We start from the raw sequence: 23,544 nt of genomic DNA on the forward strand, positions 1-23,544 counted from the left end.
AATTGGAAAGTAAGTAATTTAAATTTCTCCATAAAATAAATTTTAAGTAAATACTGCGAGACGCATTATTGATCTCTGATTCCTAATATGAGTTAGATTAATTTCCAAAATACCTACAATTTATTTTTTTTTAATTTTTAATGGTAACTTGAAGTCTGTTCTATATAAAACAATTTTCATATATCAATAAAACGATTTAACAAAATAACAAAATCAAGAATCGAACACCATCACAAAAGCTTATTAAAATCATAATTATATACATCCCACACACTAATATTGCGTCTAATTATCACATCGATTTCCTATGGCTATTCTAAAACGCAATAAAACATATTAAATGTAATTTTACAATTATTAGTTGGAGTATGGTTCCGGATATATATTGTATTATTTTTTGAAGTAGGTACACCAAAGATGTCACTTTAACGGACAGAAATTGTGTATCTTATAATTCCTAGAGCATTTACGATTATCGATTGCTTTCGATTCGATGTTTGATAAGAGATTTTTTCGCGCTAGCGTGGCTTTTGTGGATCTTTTCAAGTTATACTTCTTTAGGTGCGTTATGAAAAATGTTGAGAGTGAAATTTTAAGATGCGCGCGCATCACTGTACCACAAAAGTAACAGGTTGAAGTTGGTTCCGAAAATTTTCTGACGTTTGCGTCATTTTTTTTTTTTTGGGTTCTTCGTCCATTATTAGGATAGGCAAAGGGTTCAAGCCCGTACAGCCATATTCGTTATTTAATAATTAATTGTCAAAGACATCTTTGTTAGATTTTTACAAAACTGTTCTTTTTAAAAGCGTAAAATAGCATGAGGAATAAATTATTTTAAGGATTTTTGCTTCGTTAGGCCAAAGAAGTATAACTTCTTGCGTGCATACATAAGTACCTACAGACACACTTTTTTACTTCTACGCTCAATAAAATGTCCATTATTTAATATATTCTGTGTCTGGATAACGAGTGTTGATTAAGCGTACAGGTTGCAGTTTGTTGTAAGTGGGAGAAATATTCTTGAAACCGTATTTTGAAGATATTCAGGTAGAAAACGCCACACATCTATGTGGCTAGTGAAATTACTGGACAAATGAGACTTAACATCTTATGTCTGAAGGTGACGAGGGCAATTGTAGTGCTGCTCAGAATTTTCGGGTTGTTCAAGAATCCTGAACGGCACTGCATTGTAATGGGTAGGGCGTATCAATTACCATCAGCTGAACGTTCTGCTCGTCTCGTCCCTTATGTTCATTAAAAAAAATCTATGTGGTTACTATAGCCTTACGACGATCTGACAGCCCGATAATGCGTGAGCAAGTTTACTTTTGTCAATGTGTGCGTTATCTAGTGGTTAAAAATAAAAATATACTAATAAGCATTACTTAATAAAATAGATCAGGAGAAGTGGAGATGGACTGGCTACATGTTGAGAGATAGCAAGGGGAAATGGAGCAAAATTGTCACTAATTGGTATCCAAGAGGTTGCACACGGAGCCAGGTGAGACCTCGAACAAGATGGGAGGATGAACTCAAACTCACAGCGGGCCCGAACTGGAGAAAAGTGACCCAAAACAGACTCCAATGGAAAGAGCTAGAGGAGGCCTTTGCCAAGCGGCACACTGAGTTAAGATACATACTCTGACTCAGAATAAAAGGGCTTAATACAATGACGTTCTCTACATAGCTTAATAAAATACTGATATATCAATTATTTTTAAAATTATAAATAATATTATCGATTCCCCACCATTATTGCACTCACTGTCATTTAGAGTACCTCAACGTCGCGAACGAACTTGCCGGAGCAAGCCTCTTTTTCTAATACCTCGTAGTCGTACAAACTACACAGAAAACGCATTCATAAGACGTGCTTGCAGGTTGTACAATGATAAGTTATTACACATAGATTTATTTAGTGAATCCCTAAGCAGTTTGAAAGAATCTGCTTTGGAGTATCTTTCTGATAAAAAGTAATCTAAGTTATTTTAAATAGATATGATGGCTTTAAAAAATGATGTTTATATTAAGTACGTATTTGTTTTATATCAATTAATTAATGATGTAGTTTTACAAATGTAAGAAACGGTAGGTCTATAATGTAGGTATGTTGCTCTTCAAAGTTATGTTAATATTGTTTGCTTTAAATAAAATAATTAATTAAGTAGTTATTAAAATTGAAGTAGTGTGTAACTCCTCAAAATTTATATCTATAAATAAGTATTGGTGTTATATAAAATAATTAATAATGTAGTTTGTAAAATGTAGGAAACTGTAGGTCCATAATGTATAGGTATGTTACTCTTCAATACTTATGTTAATATTGTTTGCTTTAAATAAAACTATAAAATAGATTTAAAAAAAAAAGAAATTGTAGGTTTATAATATAAATAGTATGTAACTCTTCAAAACTTATATCTATAATTAAGAATTTGTATTATATAAAATAATTAATGATGTAGTTTTTAAAAATCTAGGAAACTGTAGGTCTATATTTTACTAAATGTTTCTCAGCTAATATAGTTATAAATGACTGTTTGTTTCTGAATAAAATAAATAAAATAAAATAAAAAAATAATAGAATAGAATGAGCATTAGCTCCTTGGCATCGGCTAAGCGTGGCTGACTGCTTACGACTTCTCAAACAATATTGGTTACAGCAGCAATAGATTTGCTTTCCTTTTCTATCTGTCCGTTAGAGATGTTCTTCAAGATTGCAAGCTGTGTTTGTCGATATGCTAGTATAATAATTGTAATTTTAGTTATGGCGTTGCATGTTGAATGTTTTTAGAGTTTTACTTATTTTCACGTAACTAATTTTATTCGCTTCGTAAAAATTATAATCGGAATTATCTTATTTAGGCATAGAAGAGATAATATGAGTATTTCCAAATATTATTAGAGGATCTCTAATAATAAATTTGCCATTTGTTTAATAGTTGATTGTTAAATAAATTAATTGGTGCCTTGAGCGGAGGTCAGATATTAATATAACATTCATTTTAATTTATCTATACAATGATTATAAAATATTTATTATATTTAATTATTTGTAATTATAAATGCGATATCACAAATTGATTGTTTTTTTTTTATTTTGCGTGGGTTAAATAATTTGCGTAGTTTTATTGAAGGATATATTATATTTTCTGTATACAACGAATAAAAGCAAATTATCTTACAGATATTTTATTCGTCACTGTAAAGTATCATCAGTTTGAAGTTAAGTTAATTTTTATGAAGAAAATTGACGAGTCAGGCAATTAAATGCCACTTTGAATTTTTGATTGAACGCAAAATTCTAAGCAGCATCGCAATAATTTCACTCGTCACTTTGTAACGTAAAAAGTTAATGCCCTGTTTTACAATGTACAAGTAAAGTAGCGAATAGTTATAGGCAAGACAAAATAATTGGTAGTCACATAAAAGTTCCAAGTAACACTGAATGCGTGTCACAATCATTTCATCGCTTTATTTATTTACTAAATGACTTTCAGGCAGATTGTTTTAGCAACCTTGCATTCTATAGTTCCGTTTGACTAAATGGAAATTAAAACGCTTTTAATTGGAAATAATCGAATGTTAATTTAATAGCTTGTGATACTAATTTTTATTTCAAATATCTAAGTAAATAGTACTATTAAGTAATAGTACGTAAATAGTACAACTATTTTCACAATAAAACCAATTATCACATATTTGTTTTGCACTCTCGTGTAACGAAAGTTGAAATGTCAACAAATCAGTTGTAATGCCTTTCATAGCGTCCATAAGTCATATTAACATAATATTATCCGGCATTGTGAAAAGCAAACTATACCTTCATTCAATAGATAAGTCTCAAGTAGCTTATTCGTAACTTAACATGTATATTGTGAAACATCGCCTAAGGCTGAGATCTATAGATCGTACATAGACTTTGCTCAAACATATCTAGAGAGAACTTATCGAAAGCCGAAGTTTCGGTCCGAAACGAAAGAACGACGAACTTCGAGTTAAATCCTATTACCAACGTACTTCGGATCCAAATAGTGCAGGATTGTTTCGGAATCATAGACATAACCGTAAAAAGTGAAATTGTAGTTACGATCATGTAGTACGAAGGTATACGAAAGACAAAATGACTAATCGCAAAATTCGTATCGATCTTCGTATCCGAAATACTTTCGTAATAGGAACATGTACGATTCGTCAACCGAAACTTCGTATTTCGGTTTTGGTAATAGAGCTCCTGACCCTGTGCAAAAAACCTCCAATGTACCATTTACTATTTTTGGGCTTAAATAAACTTTGACTGTTGTGTTTGTTTGTTATTTCAAACAATTCTAAATAACTGTTTAAATTATTTGAATGAAATTTAATAAGACAATTTACATGAAAAGAACTGCAGATTCTGTAGCATCGTATGATGCCTGTAATATTATATGCTTAGCTTATGAGCAAGTTTCTCGAAAGCGTCTGTGACTAAATCAGAGTGTAGATCCTATAACATTCGCTGCTTAAACAATTTATCACGCGTTTTAATTATGCTTATTAACAATTAAAGGCAATACGCGAATGTGGGTCAAGACGGTTAAAACGAATAAATCAAATGGCAACCATGATCTCATGAAACGGAGACCACTAAACAATGAAAGTTGAATATATCTTAAACTGCAAATAATAAAGTTGATTATTGTCTAATTGTAGATAACATTACGCTGGTTTGTAAAAGGCCGACGGCGTCATTACATTATTTTAAGATCATTATTATATCGCAGCTATTAATGATTGATATTTCGTAAAGATTTAGTTTAGTACATGTCCAGGACATAAATAAATGGATAATAATTAAGAAAGGTAAGAAAATAATTGGCATTTCAAATCATTAAAATTTGAAGCTTTTTCAAAGTGTAAATTTCTTTAGGCGCGATAAGAACTTCGTTTTGTGGGATTTGAATAAGATTAAATTTTCACGTGTGCCTGTAAGGCTTTATCGGATAAATTCGCCTTAATTTGACTATGGGGGCGCGATCAATCAGAGAAAACTTAAGTGGAGCGATTTATACACAATTATAATTAAAATAGTTATATTTCGTATTATTATAAACCACGCCTTTAAGGATTGTCCACTAATGTTGCCTGGTCATAAGCAAAGGCGGTTTTTTTGGCACGTAAGTCAGTTCATTAATATCTTCAATTGGTTGGCGTAAAAAATATATGCATTTTTGCAAACGGTTGACTCAGTTGGTATGAGCGCTCGGACGGAACCTCAGAGGCGTAGCTTCGAGCTTTCGTTCATAAGTTTGGTTACAAATTTTATTAGCTCAAAGATTTTTAAATAACCACCGATATGGGTATCAAATAAAAGAATTTGCTGATTTTGTATGATTCAATATTTAAATAAACTCGTTCTAGTTTAGCTACTTAAGCCTAGCTTTGAAAATATTTGGTTTTAAAAATATATATCGGGCTTACTTAAGCAGTACATCTTACAAGCAACATCTGTATGCAGTGTTTTGCCGGGTGTGTATTGATACCACATCTTTTATACCCTCAACAACACGAATAGATTTGTAGGGTATGTGTGCCTCTGTTATATCCCATATTAACTCTCAGGGTAACGTGCCCAGAGTAATTTAACTGAGGCCCTATTTCATCAAGCTCTGCCTTAAGTCGTTTCATGATTTATTAACAATACTATTATTTTACATTTCTCATTCCGTCTCTTCAATAATCCCTTAAAAAAGGTCCCAAGAAATCTGCAAGAAAATAGGAGTAGGACCTACAATTATTGAAAATTAAAGTTAAATCAGAAACTATAGTTCTCATTTTCCTCGACATGACTCTGCCGAGATACTGCTTTCTCATTTCTCATCAGATCTTAGTAATAAAGCAAATTTATCGTTTCCTACAAACACATCTATATTTAAATCGTCAATTTTCTGTGATAATTTAAATATAAACTATTCATAACCACAGGTTCTGTAATACACGTTAAAAATATTTGTAATTGGTGAAATCAATTTATAAACACCAACATTCAATTTCAACAAACTATTATACAGAAAACGAATTCGGCCCAATACAATAAAATTACAAGAGTAATCAATAAAATTTTGTTTTCTAATCGCACCAATTAACGACTGAATTTATAGTCTCGCTTATTAATGTTTCCGTAGGTATGTGGCGCGGTTACAGATTAAGAATTTCATGAGATTGCGCGGGAAACATTTTTCTTAAACAATGGCTACGGTATTATGTTATTAATCGTGTAAAACGTAGTAGCTACGTGTAAACGCACAATAGATTTGAGACAAAGAAATCTTTTACAGACAATTATTTGGTAGTTTTACCAATTTCTCTGCAGTTTCTTGTTCTACTTACTTCCTAGTCTATGGAATATGTAAGTTAAAGCATTTGGTATCATTGTAGTAAGCTTATTTCCTTTATTTCTCCCTTTGCTGATTGGTGCTGCAATCCTCTACAAATCCTGGATCTGTTAAGTCTATTCATGCCAAATCTTCTGAGATTTTCTTCCCTTTTTTATGGAAAAGGAGAACAAATGAGCGAGGGACACCTGGTGTTAAGTGATCACCGCCGCCCACATTCTGTTGCAACACCAGAGGAATCACAGGAGGGTTGCCGGCCTTTAAGGAAGGTGTACGTGCATTTCTTGAAGATATCGTATCGTCCCGGAAACACCGCACAAGGAAGGTCATTCCACAGCTTTGTAGTACGTGGATGAAAGAAAGAAATTAATAATACTCTAATACTCTCTAGCTGTTGAGCCACTCTGTCTCCTCTAAAAGTTTTGTCATCTCCTTGAAATCTCTTGTTTCATCATTTTGTTCTTAATAACTAGTAATTTTTCACCTGTTTGTGCCCCCGGCTGCCTTAACTTATAACACCAAAAAAATCTAAAATTGCAGATCTTAAAAGCATGAATCTACAACGAATGTATAGAATTCAAGGGCCGACTACACATTGGTACGTAGCGAGTGATATTCTGCATGGTCCATGGTGAGAGTCAACGCTTTTGCGAAGCTTTAGTATCTACACACTATTTCAAATTAGTAAGTCTTTTGTTGAATGAAATATCGATGTGTGGGAATTGAAGAGATAATGAAATATTAAGAATTACTTTTATGTTAACAGGGAGTATGATATGGTACTTTTTGGAGACAATTCCAGATGATTTCAAACGTGTTTTTCATTTGACACGTTCTGTTCTTAACTTTACAGTTCTCTTCGAACATCTTTAAAAGTTGTACACCTTACAGAAGTTTGACTACACCGTTAACATACAAATAGTTTGTAACTCAATCGATCTGTCATCTTTGAATTATTTACACTATTTACACTTTGTGTTTGTAAAGAGATTATTAAGTAATGTTTCATAATCACAGGCCTCATATTAACGTAAACACTGGCCGTTTTATTAAATTTAATAACTAATAGCTCGCTAACTTGTATTTTAACATATTATACTTCTAAATTTTTCTTATTAATCTTCGCGTGAATTTTTTTTTTTTTGATTTTTTGGCACGAGACATATTTATACTGGCAGATTTTGATGAGACAACACGTCCTGAGGATGCCTCGTGTAGAGGCAAAACACGTGTCAAATTGTAATAAAAACAAATATTGGCGGAATTAACACCAAAGAAAACTTAAATCATTTGTATAATTATGGATTTCCGCAAAGTAACGCCTAATTCAATATTTTTTTTTTATTTAATTACGTGTCAATCAAACGTGTTCTATGGAAGAAACGTTGCAAAGAAATTTCTCAAAATTAGAAAAAAAAATTAATGTATGGTAACTAAATAGTATGGTAAATTAAAGACAATGAATTAAACTTATTTACTGCACCGAACATATAAAATATAATTACAATAACTTGTACCCATATAATATGTTGGTGGCAATAATAGTATAAGTTTTCTAATATATTACTACTAAATTTAACACTATCCCATGCGCTAAATATACATTTTACGTTCAATAGGTGATTGACCTCCTATTTTTATAAAAATATTGTAATTTGAATTTAATAAAAATATACAATTAAACCTGCACATATCAATATAGAGAAAAATTAATAACAAACTAATAATCAGAAGCTTAAAACGTACATTCAGAACGTTCATTATCAACACTCGCAGATTATTTTCATCATTTCATTTTCCACCCGCGCACAAACACCGCACAAAAAGCATACATTTAACACCCCTCATATCTGCTGACAAGGAAGCGAAAGGGAAAAAAACCAGGCATGTTCTAATTAGGTTGTCGAGTGAGAAAGGCATTCGTCAGCACAATAATAATTAACACAGGGTGGTAATGAAGCGTACCATAAAAACTAATTGGGAGTACTTGCGTCGCGTCAGAGTCCTTGCTCGTGAGGGTGTTCGCGCGATTGCGAAGCAACGACTGTACTTCCAAATTCAACACCAGATTATAATATTTTTTTACAAAGAGTTAATAATGATGTGTTCATCTTTAATTGTTACATATATCAGAATAATTGTACCTAGCATAAGTTTATATAAATGTGTAATATATGTAATGTTGATGATCCAAATAAATAAATAAATAATAACGTTATGTTAAAAATAACGCTTACAACATTATAGTTATGTAGTGCTTCCCTAATTACATAAAAATCTAGACTATACTTAGGCTAATAAGTAATTCTACTTTAACTTACCTAAACTTTATAAATTTCAGACTTAATATACTTACTTCACGGCAGAATTAGGCGACGTTGTGGCCTAATTCTGCCGTGAAGTAATCTAGCCGGCATCCTGTGCAAAGGAGCCTCCCACTGCTATATAATTATACTGGCAGTATAATTATATTATATTTCTACCAAATCTATGTATAGAACATACAACAAAACTTGGCACAGAGTTCGTTACGTCGAGAGGTTGTACGTTTGGCATAGATTCGAGAGGGTCGCCACAGTCTGTCAAATGGCCCAACTTCAACAAAGGCAATATAGGCTACTATTTGTGGGATGCCGAATGTAATTCTAAAAAAGTCAGTTCGCGAAATGAAAAGGATTGGCTTTCATATCGCATTTTAACTATACACAGAATAAAGGCAGTTGTAGATAAAAACGAGTATTTTTATTTATAAAAATAAAATAAGCATTTGTTTAATATTATAGTGTCATGTACTACGGAATTATATTGTGGGGTAGGACCGCAGATATTGACAACATATTTTTTCTGCAGAAAAAGGTAATGCAAGCAGTCTATAAAATGCGTTCAAGGGATTCATTGAGAGAAAATTTGAGTGAAATTAATATTATGACAGTACACAGCCAGTACATATACGAGAACCTCCTATACGCTCATAAACATATTAGCCTATTTAAATAGAATAGTGAAGTGCATAATGTCAATACTCGAAACAAACATAAACTCGCGATTCCATCTACTAGGCTCCGTAAAATTGCTAAATATTTTAAAGTAGATTGTGTCATATTTGATAATAAACTCCCAAATTATATTTAAATATTACCAAATGAAAAATTAAAATAAATTAACATCTAAGGCCTATTGTAATGTGAAAGATTATTTGAATGGTAAAGATAATTGGAATTAATATTTCTAAATTTTTTGTTAATGAATATTTTTATACTTTTATGAATGCTATTGTAACTTTTGTACTTTATCCTGACTTGCACTAAATAATTTATAAAGATTTACAGTAAATAAAGATTTTTTGTACAAAAACAAACATTTTATATAATATAATATTGGCATACTCATTAAAAATATTTAGCTCCAAACAACGTATAGCCTCTCCTATGGAGATACAAGACAACGATACATGTAATACAATATACTTAATTAAACATACATTTTCTTAACAATACAAATCTTATAACTATATCTTATTACAATACTATGATTGCATTAAATTACAACTATCGTTATGGGGAAGTGTGCCAAGACTACTAGCAGCGTTACCGCGTTTGATAGCTAGGCTGATCCGTTATATTGCTCCTAAAAACATAATGTATTTAATGAACTGTCGGGGACCCAGTGCTCTGTGAACGGCTGGATCACTTGGTGTTGCGAAAAGACGTCGCTTCATTGTGCGTCTTCTACCGCATTTATCACGGGGAGTGCTGCAAAGAGCTGTTTCACCTGATTCCTTCCGCCGAATTCCACCTTAGCACGACACGCCACAAGTTAGGATATCATCCCCACCATCTGGATGTGTGGCAGTTCTCCACTGTGCGCTTTACAAGGAGCTTTCCTCCACGTACTACATAGCTGTGGAATGAGCTTCTTTGTGCGGGACGATACAACATGGGTACCTTCAAAAAAGCGCGTACACCTTCTTTAAAGGCTGGCAACGCTCCTGTGATTCCTCTGGTGTTGGCACCGCTGATCACTTAACACTAGGTGACCCTACTCGTTTGTCGTCCTTTTTCCATAAAAAAAACTAACACGACTAGTTAGAGTAACAAAGTAATATGAGGACAGACAATTCTTGAAAATCGAATCAGAAACTAATGCAGCGAATACCAGTCGCGTTTTAAATCGAAAAGCCGGCGCGAACCGTCTATCACGTAGTTGAAAAGGGAAATCATTCAATAATGCACTAATTTCCCCTCCTTAATGGCTCAGTCCGACCCTCTACTCAGACACTATTACGACACCGAAAGTTAGTGTGTAATGAAATAACTTAGTTTATGACGTGCTTTTAGGTATTTCCATCGTTTGATACAAATTAATTTTCGATTTGGTTCTTTTGTTTTTCTGTACACATTGTTTTTGTATCGCTATGTGGTGGATAAAGAATCATCTGTTTTAATATATTAAGTACAATTTATCTAGTGATTGTTTGGTATTGTTACTAATGAGAGATTATGATGAACCGCCATTAAAGTTGTGGGAAATTATTATGTTGCAAATAAATATTATTATTGTGTCTGAAGTGACAAATTCACAACTTTTAAAATAAATTAACAAAAAAAAATACTTAATAGTTAAAACCATATAACAAACCATAGATACTTTTCCAATATTATAAAGATGTAGCTTCAAGACGTTTACCAAGTATTGTTGCAATACAATATATAATGCACAATACTAAGCTAAGCCAACGTAGTAAAATGGAAAAAAACTAGTAGTTCTCGAGAACGTGAAATTACATACGGTGTACCCCAAGGAAGCGTGCTAGGCCCCTTATTGTTTTTGTTATATATAAACGACTTGCCCTCAAATATACCATATCCTACGATCTTATTTGCAGATGACAGTACTATAGTTATTAAAGGTGACAGCCTGCAACAACTCGAAGTAAATATAAATGATGCTCTAGCAAGGACACTGCACTGGCTTAACTTTAATAATTTGCAAGCAAACCTACAGAAAACTAAAGTTATGATCTTTCGTTTGCGAGAACCAAAAAATTAACGTCACATAAAATGACTGTGTTGTAGAAAGTGTAGAAACAACAACATTTTTAGGACTTAACATTGACAGTAAATTAAATTGGAAGGCACATGCAATAGAACTTAGTAAGAAGATAAGTAAATTCTCGTACGTACTTCATGAGCTTTCAAAAGTCGCTAATAGACAAACTGTTCTGACACGCTATCATGGATTTGTTGTATCCAACTTACGTTACGGCATAATTTTCTGGGGAAACTCATGCGAAAAAGATATAATTTTTAAAGCCCAAAAGAGCCGCATTAGGTGGTATCTGTAGTCTTAAAATAAGGGATACTTGTAAACCATTCTTTAACCAACTTAAAATTTTTACTTTGACCTCACTATATATCTATGAAATAGCATTATTTGTAAAAACTAACCCTGATACATTTGTCAGATCATCTGAAATCCACAATATTAATTTGAGAAGCAAGAATAGATTACGTTTACATGGCAGCAACACAGCTTCGATGTACAATAGTGTTCTTGAAATGGCGCCGAGAATATTTAACAAGATACCTACAACTATCACTTAAGTTTTAAAAAGAAACGATTTAATGTGCTAGTGACAAAATCGTACTATTCCATAAAAGACTTCTTTTCAGATACAACACTCAATTAACATTTTTTTAAATATCATTTTACTTAATTTAATTTCTTTTTACCAATTTCACTTGTTGTATGTTATTTCAAAATATTCAATTATTGATATGTATATCAATTAACTGTCATTGTGTATAAATATATTTGTTTGACTTGTTAGTAATTACTATTTGTACGCCACAGCATGCAGGCAAGGAATGGAGAACTTTTATTGTGATTTGAAACATCTATGTATACCCATGACTACAAGTAAATGATCTTATCTTATCTTATCTAATATGCTATGTTATTGTCACTCCCAATGGTAAATAAATTTAGTTTCTATTTCTATTATCACAAAAATACCGCCTAAGGAATTCAATTTCACAGAATGGTGGTACGTGGAGACAAATTCGTTGCCATTTGGAGGAACGGCACACATCAAATTCGTGATGATGATATTTTGTTTAGGTACTAGTTGCTTAAAACAGAATCATTATAGAGTTTAATTTACATGTGTATTTATTATATGGCTTAAATTGCTGTGTATGTTAGTTGCAACAAATTTGATTTAGACACATCCACGCGTGGCTGAGAAAGGGTGTAGAATCTCCATATTGGAGTAGTTTCTCAGGAGGCAATTCTACATCTGCAACTATAAAAAAATAAGAACCCATTTGGAGAATTTTAATTTAGAGTATGTTACTAGATCATTTGTGCATATAGATAGACTATGGCAGCTATGAAAACATCGAAAAACCTCTACGTTGAGCAATGCCCGCACACTAAAACAAAGTGACATACGAAGTGAGTGCAAGACGTAGATTGTCATGCTAACGAAAGTAATAAACCTGGCTTGTTTTCATCGGTTGTCTAGCAGCAAAAGACTATCTAGATATATAAATTATATATGTTACATATTATCATAGCGTCCTATTATGTTACTTTTTCGAAGATATTTAGTAGGTTTAGGTAGTAAAAGCATACAGTATTATAAATGGGTAGTATTGGGCCCTTTATATTTTTAGGGTACGGTACTTTTATTAGAGACAGATCATCTTTTTACACCATACAATTTAGTCGTAGAGTGAGTGAAACATCGACCGCGGCCCCAAATAAATTATTAAATGTTTCTAATGCACAGATTTTCTGAAGTTAAAAGTGTGTTATTTTCCAGACAATTAAAGAATCCACCCCAACATAAAACAGTAAATTATCATTACTAACGTAAGACAGCTAAAATATCAGCTTCGTCTATCATTAGCATACATTATTTTTTTTTGATTACACATAATTCGTAATAGGTCGCGTAATATTCCACAATATAATTCTATCAGAGGTGTGACAGTAATTATTTTAATTGTGCTAGTCGGTATTAATTAGTATGTTACGTTCCTTTTGTTTTCATGTAGCCGATTCGTATTCTACGAAATTATGTGTTTTTATCATTCTGTGATTATCATTCACGAAGGAATTGGTAATATTGTATAATTTGCCTCGTAATTTTGTATGTATCCGATATTTATAAAAGCGATAGAATTTTTTAGTAACAAGTCTTTGCTGAACAATTTAATTTATTGTATGAATATTGAATTTATGTACGCAGTATTTTGTGATTACCTAAAATCATGTTTTTAAAATGGTAAATGTTGAAGAAAGTTGTTACGTTAAAAGTCAAAATATCCCATTTATTTACTCAATTTATATATTTGTCTTGAATATATTATCGTAAAGTGGAACCTGTATATGTAGCCACAACCTGAGAGTTGAACAAGACATACCAAGATTTACGATCAATGTGTTACTAAAACGGTTGGCTCAGTTGGAAAGAGCTCTCAGACAGAACCTAAGAGGTCACGGGTTTGCGTCCGGCATCGTTTATAAATTTTGGTTACAAATTTAATGTGAGAAATATCACTTTAAAAAAAAAACAATTTATTTTGCCAATTGAATAATGGAATAATTTTATTGTATATTTAATAATGTATTGTTATCGGTCCTCGATAAATCTTCGAAGTTTGAACGAAATCCGTCTGTTTAAAGTGGGTCCCAATGAGTCGGTGACAAACAAACATACATACTGGTGAAGCTAATAAAAAGCATGTAAAAACCATACATTTATCGAAAACATTTCAAATTACAGCTACTTACTAAATTCATATTTTACTAGAGTGTATCGTTTTACCAAAATCTAATGTAACAAAAAGTTACAAATACAACGTCATTGTTGTAAAACCAGATTAAACTAGAAATTACGGAATGGGCGTCACACTTACCTACGCCTATTTTCATTGCCTTTGCTTTCTTTTTTACGCCATTTTCCACGGCCGGGGCGATCCAACCCCCGACACTTTTTGTTTTTTTAAATCAGTAAATTGCATATTTGAAAAACTACGGTCGCGCTCTGTATACCGATTGAGCAGGCTTTCGATTTGATATAAGAGAGTTATCTATACCGATATAGAGTTATTTTGTGGATATAAATATTAAGCGAGCTTTGAAATAACTCTTCGTTATTTATATGTACGGCTTATGAATGTATCTGAGTTTCACCGTTAAATTTCGACATTTAAAATACTATTTTTTTATGCCGCTCAGGATTCTTCCTCTTCTGAGCGGCACTACAATAGCGCTCGTCACCTTGAGACATATTAAGATGTTAGGTCGCATTTGCCCAGTAATTTCACTAGCTACGGCATCCTTCAGACCGAAATACAATAATGCATATACATTACTGTTTCACGGCAGAAATAGGCGCCGTTCTGCTACCCAAAATCTAACCGGCATCCTGTGCAACGGAGTTACTCCTACTGCTAAAGTATTTCTAGAATCAGACTATAGCGGGTATAATTTTAATCGCAAAACAGGCTGAAGTCGTCTGATAAACAAAAGCTTGTGCCGGCACTCAAAAAAATAACTTTTCAATCCATTGTCTATTCCACAGTAATAATTGCGTTAGCCCCCAAATTGAATCGTTCTAAATGTGCTTCAAATATAAGTAAGCAATTGAGTGAATAATGCGTGCGCGCAGGGGTCCGAATAGTCCGCGTGCGCACATTGTCCTACATCCATTATTACATTTATACCGTACTTGTAGTAAGTAGTTGATAATTGGAATTTAAAGTACAATTGACCTTAAGTGTGTCTATAATTTGATTCACAATTGTTCCGCTGGTATTTCGTTATACATAATATTGAACTTATGACAAGGCTTGGGTCTATATTTATCTAAATTTCACTGATTTGCGCTTAAATCTTCAGTTTTCTTTAAGTCTTATTATGAATTAACCAAGAAATAGAGAGCATGTCAGAATTGGTAAATATATAAAAAGGCCAAGAAAAGTTCTCGAATATCGACCACGTACCGGAAGACGCAGTATTGGTAGGCACAAGATGGACCGACGATCTGGTCAAGAGTGCCGGAATACTTTGGACGAGGCCAGCGCAGGACCGATCGTCGTGGAAATCTTTAAGGTTTAAGGGAGGTTCTTTTTCTGATGATGATCATGAAGAGTTTTATAAAACAGTATTTAACTATTAAACTAGAAACTGCAATAGTTATGTTATATTTATCACTCATTTTATAGTAATAAAAATAGGCGTTATTTAGATAATTTTGTAAAACTTAGCGCAATTAACACTCAAGGTTATTTTTAACAAGATTTGTATTAAGAATATGCTCATAATAACTTTTTATACTAACTAAGATTAATTTTAAGTTTTATAATTACTTAGACACAAAAGTCTGAGTCTTCGAATAGTAGATTAAGTTCGTGTTTTAAGTCTTAATATCTACTTACCAAATCCGAAAGGTTATTTTAAATAATTAGAATATGAATTTAACGAAATATGAAATCTCCTACCAAATTTAAAAAGAGAAAAATGTGTATCCTCTTCGTTGTTTAAATGTTCCTCTAAATAAAAGAGTATTTTCTCGCAGACAATATAAAAAAATGCTCAGCCTTAATTACACATTAAAATTTATAAACGTTTTTAAAAAAAATATTCTTAGTCACACTTGTACACTCAAAATTTCTCTTTCTCACACACATAAAATTTATCATATTTTTAAAATAATTCTTTCCCTTTTATACCTATTTCGGTACCGTAGGTATAGACACCTAGGTGCACTAAAGTCACTGACATAGCTCAGATGGTTGCACAAATGAAGTGTCAGTAGGCAGGGCGTTGGGGCAGTAAAGCCTCTAATGGCGACCACGTACCGGAAGACGTAGTGTCAGTACTCAGTAGTAAAAAGGTTAAGACCGTAATATGAGAGCAGTGTAAACTCCATCAAGGCGAGACTATTGATTTGAAATATATCTACGCCTTCTAGAGAATCTACTGAGTCGACTTGAGCCGAATAAACCCGAACAAGCGTTACATATCCGAGCGGACGGCTTACCCTCATTCAATCCACCCAAAATATAAAGTGTACAACGCGCTGAAACAACTTTTCACTCCAATTTATACACAATAAGGCAAATATTAAATAGTTTCTTACTCTAAATGGGCTCTGTCTGTCTTGACCTCAATCTAAATTCAGGAGCTATTTACAGCGCTGAATGCTGAGAGGTGGATGCTGAAGTGAACCCGTCCGTATTAATCAGCAGAATATTTGGCATTTCAATGAAACCTTCGGATTAGTAAAGCATTTTGTTTCATTTGTTGTAAAAATTAAACTTGAATGAGCTTCACTTTAACACTTTAGTCTCAAAAACTAAAACTAAAAATTTATGTTGCTATAATTTTGTTAATCTGAAACTAGTCTGGACTATATATATAAATATTAATAACTGAAAAACGTCTTATTATTGTTCTTTTTTAATTTCAAATTTGGAACATGTTTATTGTTAAATACAAACTTCGACCCATCTTTCAAATTTAAATTCAAAATACTTTATTTGCTAGAGTATATCTAGAACTTATTAATTATAAAAAAATATTATACTTATACATATAGGTAGAAATACTTAGTTTGTTTTTATCAATGTCCGAATAACGTTTAACAAATATTGGAAGGGAGCTTGTATGTTATTAGAGGACCAACAAAAATATGTTAGATTAGATTTGTAATCAACTTAGCGAACGATAAACGGTAGGTAATTGAGAGGAAATTACGCAATAAATTGAAAGTTATCATTGAATTTTACGTCGAATCAACGTGCAAACCCCATCAGAACATCTGTCATAGTAAGGCCGCCCCTTTGTCAAGCGAACTGTTCCCTGTGTTCCTTGTTTCAAGATATTAACTATGACATATAGCGCCTAGATACGTTTATATTATATCAATCTGAATTACAAAAATAAAACTGAAAAGAAAATGTTATGAACGGTGCGGGACTCGAACCCGCGACCTCTCGCGTTCCGTGCGAGCGCTTTTCCAACTAAGCCAACCGTTTGAGTGACATATCGTTGATAAAATCTTGAATGCTTTGTTCAACTCCCAGGTTTTGGCTTCATCTACAGGATCTACTTCACATTTGATAACCAGCTCAATCCTGAACCCCCAAGCAAGAAACTCAGAAAAACGTGTTTCCCTAAGATGATAGAGGGCCAGGCCGAATTTTCGCATCCAAAAACTCCGTTTCATGAGAGCCAATTCTAAAATATTATACAAAAAATAGAGACAAATAAGTCACCAACATGGCCGGGTAATTGTAAAGTCTTCGAACGGCGATTACGTACTAGAAGACGCAGTGTTGGTAGGCCCCCCACAAGATGGACCGACGACCTGGTCAAGATCGCTGGAATACGTTGGATGAGGGCAGCGCAGGACCGATTGTCGTGGAGATCTTTAGGGGAGGCCTTTGTCCAGCAGTGGACATCTTTCGACGGAAGTGATTATAAGATACAAAAATATTAAACAATGGCTATTTGATTGCATATTTTTTTAAGATGAGATTGCTATGTCTAATTAAAAAACGTTCAGCTGATGGTAATTGATACGCCATGCCCGTTACAATGCAGTGCCGCTCAGGATTCTTGAAAAACCCAAAAATACAGAGCGGCACTACAATTGCGCTCGTCACCTTAAGATATAAAATGCTAGATCTCATTTGCCTAGTAATTTCACTAGCTACGACGTCATATAAAAACTTAATCTTAAGAATCTATATAGGTGGTGGGGCGGTATCAATGATGTAAAGGTGATCACATATCATCGAGTAAACCCTCTTCCGATGATATTTTACGTAAAAATAATTCACTCAACTGAAACAATAAAAAAACTACATTTATTTTAAATACGTATGTGATAAGGAATAAATATAGTCATGGAGTACCACTTACCTCTATCAATTCTCACGTACTAATTATTAAATATCATAGTCGATCCAATTCACTTCGATGAAACACGAAACATCATTAAAAATGGAAACTTATTTAATTGCCTGCTAATTAGGTTCATTTTTCAATGCATTTATTTTTCAATTTTATTATTTCAACGCAAATCAGATAAATTTTAAACTGAAATAGCAATTTTACTTATGATATCCTCTTTGCTATATTCACCGACCGTCAAATTAATTAAAGTTAACTTGAGACTAAGAATGCACCCCCGCCGCCCGTTCTTCACGCCTGTCACCATTGTCGCCATAGAACTCTGCGTTGTTCGATAATAATTTCCTTAAACAACAATTTGTTAGTGTAGGGTTATCCTTTTTTTTAACAGTTGTTTATACTTTCAAGATGATTTGCTATTATCAAAAGATTTTCAAATGATGTCTTCAAAAATACTCGTAACAGACTGTCAATGGTGACTGGACCACTATTCTATTCTATTTAAAGTGCCTGAAACTTAAAAAATGCTTCGCATCGCTGTAGTAGTAAGACTCAGAAAAGACTGCTTTTATACCTTTAATATTATAAAACAAAGTCCTCCACCGCGTCTGTCGATTCGCGATAAACTTAAAAACTACTGCACTGATTTTCATGCCGTTTTCATAAATGGATAGCAGCGTGGTTTTCGAGGAAGGTTTAATATAGTATGATTTGTTAAGTTTTTGTATCCATTTTAGTATTCATTAACGATGTTTGTGGGAGGCGTCGGAAAACAAATGAATCGTTTAGAAGATTACAACGAAAATCCTTTGAAATATAACAAAACAATGTATTTTGGAATTGTGTATCTTATATATGTCTCCAGAAAAGTGTGAAAGAGCATGTGGTCTATTTCTTAAGGATAAAATACTATATCCAGTTTAATACATTAAAAAGTTGGCAATTAAAGCGGTAATGTAAAAGCAAATACGTACTGTTACTGTAGCTAGTAAAATTAAATTCGGTAAATGACACTTAACTTTTTATGTCTCAAGGTGACGAGCTCAGTTGTAGTGCCGCTCAGAATTTTTGGGGTTGTTCAATAATCCTGAGCGGCACTACATTGCAATGGGCAGGGCATATCAATTACCATCGGCTGAACGTTCTGCTCGTCTCGTTTCTTATTTTCATAAAAAAAAACTAAAAGAGTATATTGGTCCTAATAATATTCTTCTTCTATAAGTTAGTCAAGTCACTAGATAGGAATTTTATAATGCCATTAAATTTAAATCTTTTATCATTAATTCTTACGGATTTCTGTTCATTAAATCACGGGTCAGCATAATTTGTCTATCTTTTGCGATTATCTCACATTAATAGTTTTAAATACCAATTTTCACCTGCTGGAAGTCGTCGAAGCGGTGACTACTGAAGAATAATTCAGAATGCATTTATTACTTAGTCTAGTGAGCAACACTTATGAATCTCTGCATAAAGCGTAAAAAAGACCGAATCCCATACAGCGCTACAAAAAGAATAATTCAAGCTAAATATCTCTCATCTTGTAAAAGTAGCATTCAATTAATATTCCTCATTCGATGTCGCTTGGTACAGGAGTCGGCCGCACGGTGCCGCGACATCGAGCGCTCGTGTGCATAATACATCGGCATACAGTGTTACTGTACGTACGACTTTAATTATATATCTGCTACAATTTCGCCTTTTTTTCGAGTTTTTTCACAATCCTCCCCAGCCTCCCCAGTCACCCTACTGAGCGGTCAGTTAAAAAAACACACTTACGCATGCATGTGTGTTCTGAATCGCGTTTCGTAGTGCGACAAATATTCCGCACGAGGTCATTGTGATTGCAGGAGTCGAAACACCTTAGCCTCTAACGATCAAACTGATAAGTAACTCAGATCCGATGGCCGTACAATGATACACTTAGATATTTCAATGCAATTAAGGCTGGTAGGAGAGCGATAAGCCTCGCTCAACTTTCCTGTAACAGGCTGTTATTTCACGATTTTAAATCGCTTCTCAACCCGTTAATGACGCGAGTACAAGTGCAGATCGGCGGCTTCGTTCGGCCGCGGCCCAATCTATTTAATAACCCCCGCCGCGTCGTTGACACCCCGCCTGGCGGCCATCGCCAATTTTAACCCCCTTACCCCCTAGCACCCGCCCTGAAAAAAATCCGGAACGTTTTAAAATTAATGAGTAAAAATGTACACACACATCCGCGAGGGCACGCGTGTGTGCTCCGTAATACCCACTTTGTGGGCCAAATAATCGTAATGTTGCTGAGAAGAGGAACGATCTAGCGCTCGCTAGCACAGAGAGAATCCGTGATCGGCCTTTTCCATTAGGACCAACTATCCGAGAAAAAATTGAGTACAAATTGAAAATTCGACGGTCCGGGCGCGCTAACTCCGGGGCGCCGCGGCTTTGGCGAACGCAGTTAGATAACATTTGTAGAGACAGAGGGTGCAGGGTGGAGCCCCTACGCAACGCCGTTTTTATTTTGGCCGGCCTTTGCCCCCTTACCCCCTTCGCTCGTCCAACTTTATCTGAATAATTACTGATTTTTTCGTGTACCGCTGATTATTTCGAATGTTATTTGCTGGTGATAATTTTTCCGCCGCTCCGTTTGTGCGATACGGTTAACTTCCTCCTCATTTTTCATTCCGTGTTTAAATTTTATATGTGCGCCATGTTGAGTTTCACAATTCTAACTCATCCATCTACATTAGCCGTGTCCGACATTGCTATGTCTAATTAAAAAACAGCACAATCCGTTATTTAAATTCTGAAACGTAATAATATTCGGACACCATCAAATTATATTATTGCTTTTCTAATTGGTGCAAATATTGAGTTTACAAATGTAACATAATTTCAAACTGATAATATATTTTAACTATGTAACGTCTCCAAATAAAGTGTTTAGGAATTAAACGTCAACTATAAAACTAGAAGAAGCATTTACTATTTGAAATTAATTAATTTATAGTAATTGTATATATCCAATATCTGTTTACATATAGAATAAGCTAACTATATAATAAATACTTCACATATATACTATCTATCATTTTGGTTATAGATACTTCATTTCTCATACAATATAACGTGTATTTTAAATCTTATAGTTCCATAGCAACTGCACTAGAATGTTACCACGATCATTATAATTAATAAAGCGCCAAACCCAGACAAATCGAAAATTGCTACACAAATTCTAAGCATCCGTTAAACTTTTCATAACGCGATGAACAATACCACTACGCCTAGTTTTATTACATTTAATTACGTTCTATCTTCTCGTAAAAGTTAACACTTCAACGGTATAGCCCGTAAAAGCCCTAGTCAAAAAGTCTAATTATTATGCTTATTCGACAAGTGACAAGTAGGGCCGATCGCATTGGCAAGGATTTCGGGTGACCGCCCACCCCCCAACTGGGCCGCATTTTTTCAAGCCACCACTAAAGGGGTTGATTTTTTAAACTGATGACGCGCATTCATTCCACGCCGTGCAACTTGGCGCGCGGCTGTATGTGTGCCGGACGTTGATAAACAAATAAAAAAGTTTAAAAAATATAAACGCTTGGATAGTTCTCGTATTGAACAGTGCAGTGAGACAAACTTTCTCGATACCTGATATTATATAGTGATTTAGTTAATAATTATTTAATTTATAATTGATTATTTGATTGTTACTGGTCTTAGTTGTTAGCTAGAGTGTTTATAGACCGGTCGTTGGATTTTTGTCAAAGTTTATATAAAGTTTGGAGTTTCCAAGCGACGGCACGTGTTGCGGTTAATTCGGAAAATTTCAACAATGCACTGTGCTGCCGGGAAAGTGTGAGATAACGGCATTCACTGAAGTAACTAGTTCATAAATTAAGTACGAGGAGAATGACTTTATCTTTTGTAAGTACACTTCACTTTTATTTATTTAAAAATTGAGGCAATATTACTAAATTCTATACTTTGTGTTTTAACTATTATATAATATAATTTAAAATTATTGTACCTTCTTTTATAATTCAGAAACATTCCAAATAATTCTATGAAAATAATATCTGAAAATGTCTAATTTTTAAATCTAATTTTAATTATAGTAAGCAGTAATTTATCTACAATTCAACGTATATGGAATAAGTGCGGTTATTAATCTTTTATTTTATTAAATACTTTTAATTTTTATCACGTCAAAAATTACGTTTTTTTAGGTATAATAACATTTCTTACCTGTTGATTTATAACACACCAAATCAAAATGCTTAAATCTAGAAATGAAACATGATGATTTATAGAATAATTAAAATTAAAACGAAGTTTAATAACAAAATATTACCTAAAAATTGTCAAGTTGAGTTGTATGTAAAGTTTAAGTAATTGATATAGAAACTATCTATCAAACATTACCCGAGAATTATATTGGTTTCAAAATTCGTGAGAATAGTGTCCCTTATAAATTATATTTTAAATATTAAATATTCAATCATAGCTTTGAAGTAGAGATCTTGTTTTTCATATCTCATAATAAATACATTACAACACTCTGAGCTATTTTAACAATTATTTTAATTAATATCGCCGATATTTTTGCACAGATAATTTTAGCTAATATTTCTCAAGGTGAAACATTTAATTATTAACTGAATCGTATAATTAATGGCTTGAGCTATAAGCATTATCCGTTTTGAATAAAAATATATTAAAATTAATCAACTTATGAATCAACTTTTAATATCATTGTTATATAAATAACTTTAATTATTTCCTGTTACAAAAGTTTAAAAGCGGAGAAAACTTGATGTAGCCATTTTTGTTTTCCGACCAATCACAATGGAATAGAAGTTAATATGAAAGAAATATCTATTATAATATGAAACTAACGGATTTTATTATTTCTTAATAATAAATAACGGACAAATTAATGCTATTATATTATACTAATATTAGAATAGCAGTCTAACAAAATAATATTTCTGTCAGTAGTTATTAATATCGGCTAAACTCTGAAATGTCTTAAATAATTTTGACGGGACTTTTATCCCCAGATATCTTAACTTAGGCTTTCATCGTTAGCCGGAAGACGTCCACTCCTGGACAAAGGCCTCCCCAAAGATCTCCATGGCGATCGGTTCTGCGCTGCCCTCATCCAACGTATTCTGGCGATCTTGACCAGATCGTCGGTCCGTATTGTTGGGGGGCCTACCAACACTGCGTCTTTCGGTGCGTGGTCGCTATTCGA

The 23,544-nt window shown here is 33.3% G+C and overlaps 1 protein-coding gene across 5 annotated transcripts in view; it reads left to right on the plus strand.

Moving 5' to 3' along the window:
* The window catches only part of LOC126972789 (POU domain, class 6, transcription factor 1), a 190,874-nt gene that overhangs the window by 114,445 nt on the left and 52,885 nt on the right, over positions 1–23,544 (plus strand). The window contains exon 1 of one of the 5 annotated variants that reach the window (XM_050819837.1): positions 22,033–22,214. The exons of the other annotated variants lie outside the window; for them this stretch is intronic. Within the exon in view, the coding sequence (XP_050675794.1) occupies positions 22,200–22,214 (15 nt within the window). The 5' untranslated portion in view covers positions 22,033–22,199. Of the gene's footprint in view, positions 1–22,032; positions 22,215–23,544 lie in introns of those variants that run through there. 5 annotated transcript variants of the gene reach the window in all.

The sequence above is a fragment of the Leptidea sinapis genome, chromosome 27 (genome assembly GCF_905404315.1).
Source record: "Leptidea sinapis chromosome 27, ilLepSina1.1, whole genome shotgun sequence".
In the NCBI taxonomy this organism is placed as follows: domain Eukaryota; kingdom Metazoa; phylum Arthropoda; class Insecta; order Lepidoptera; family Pieridae; genus Leptidea; species Leptidea sinapis.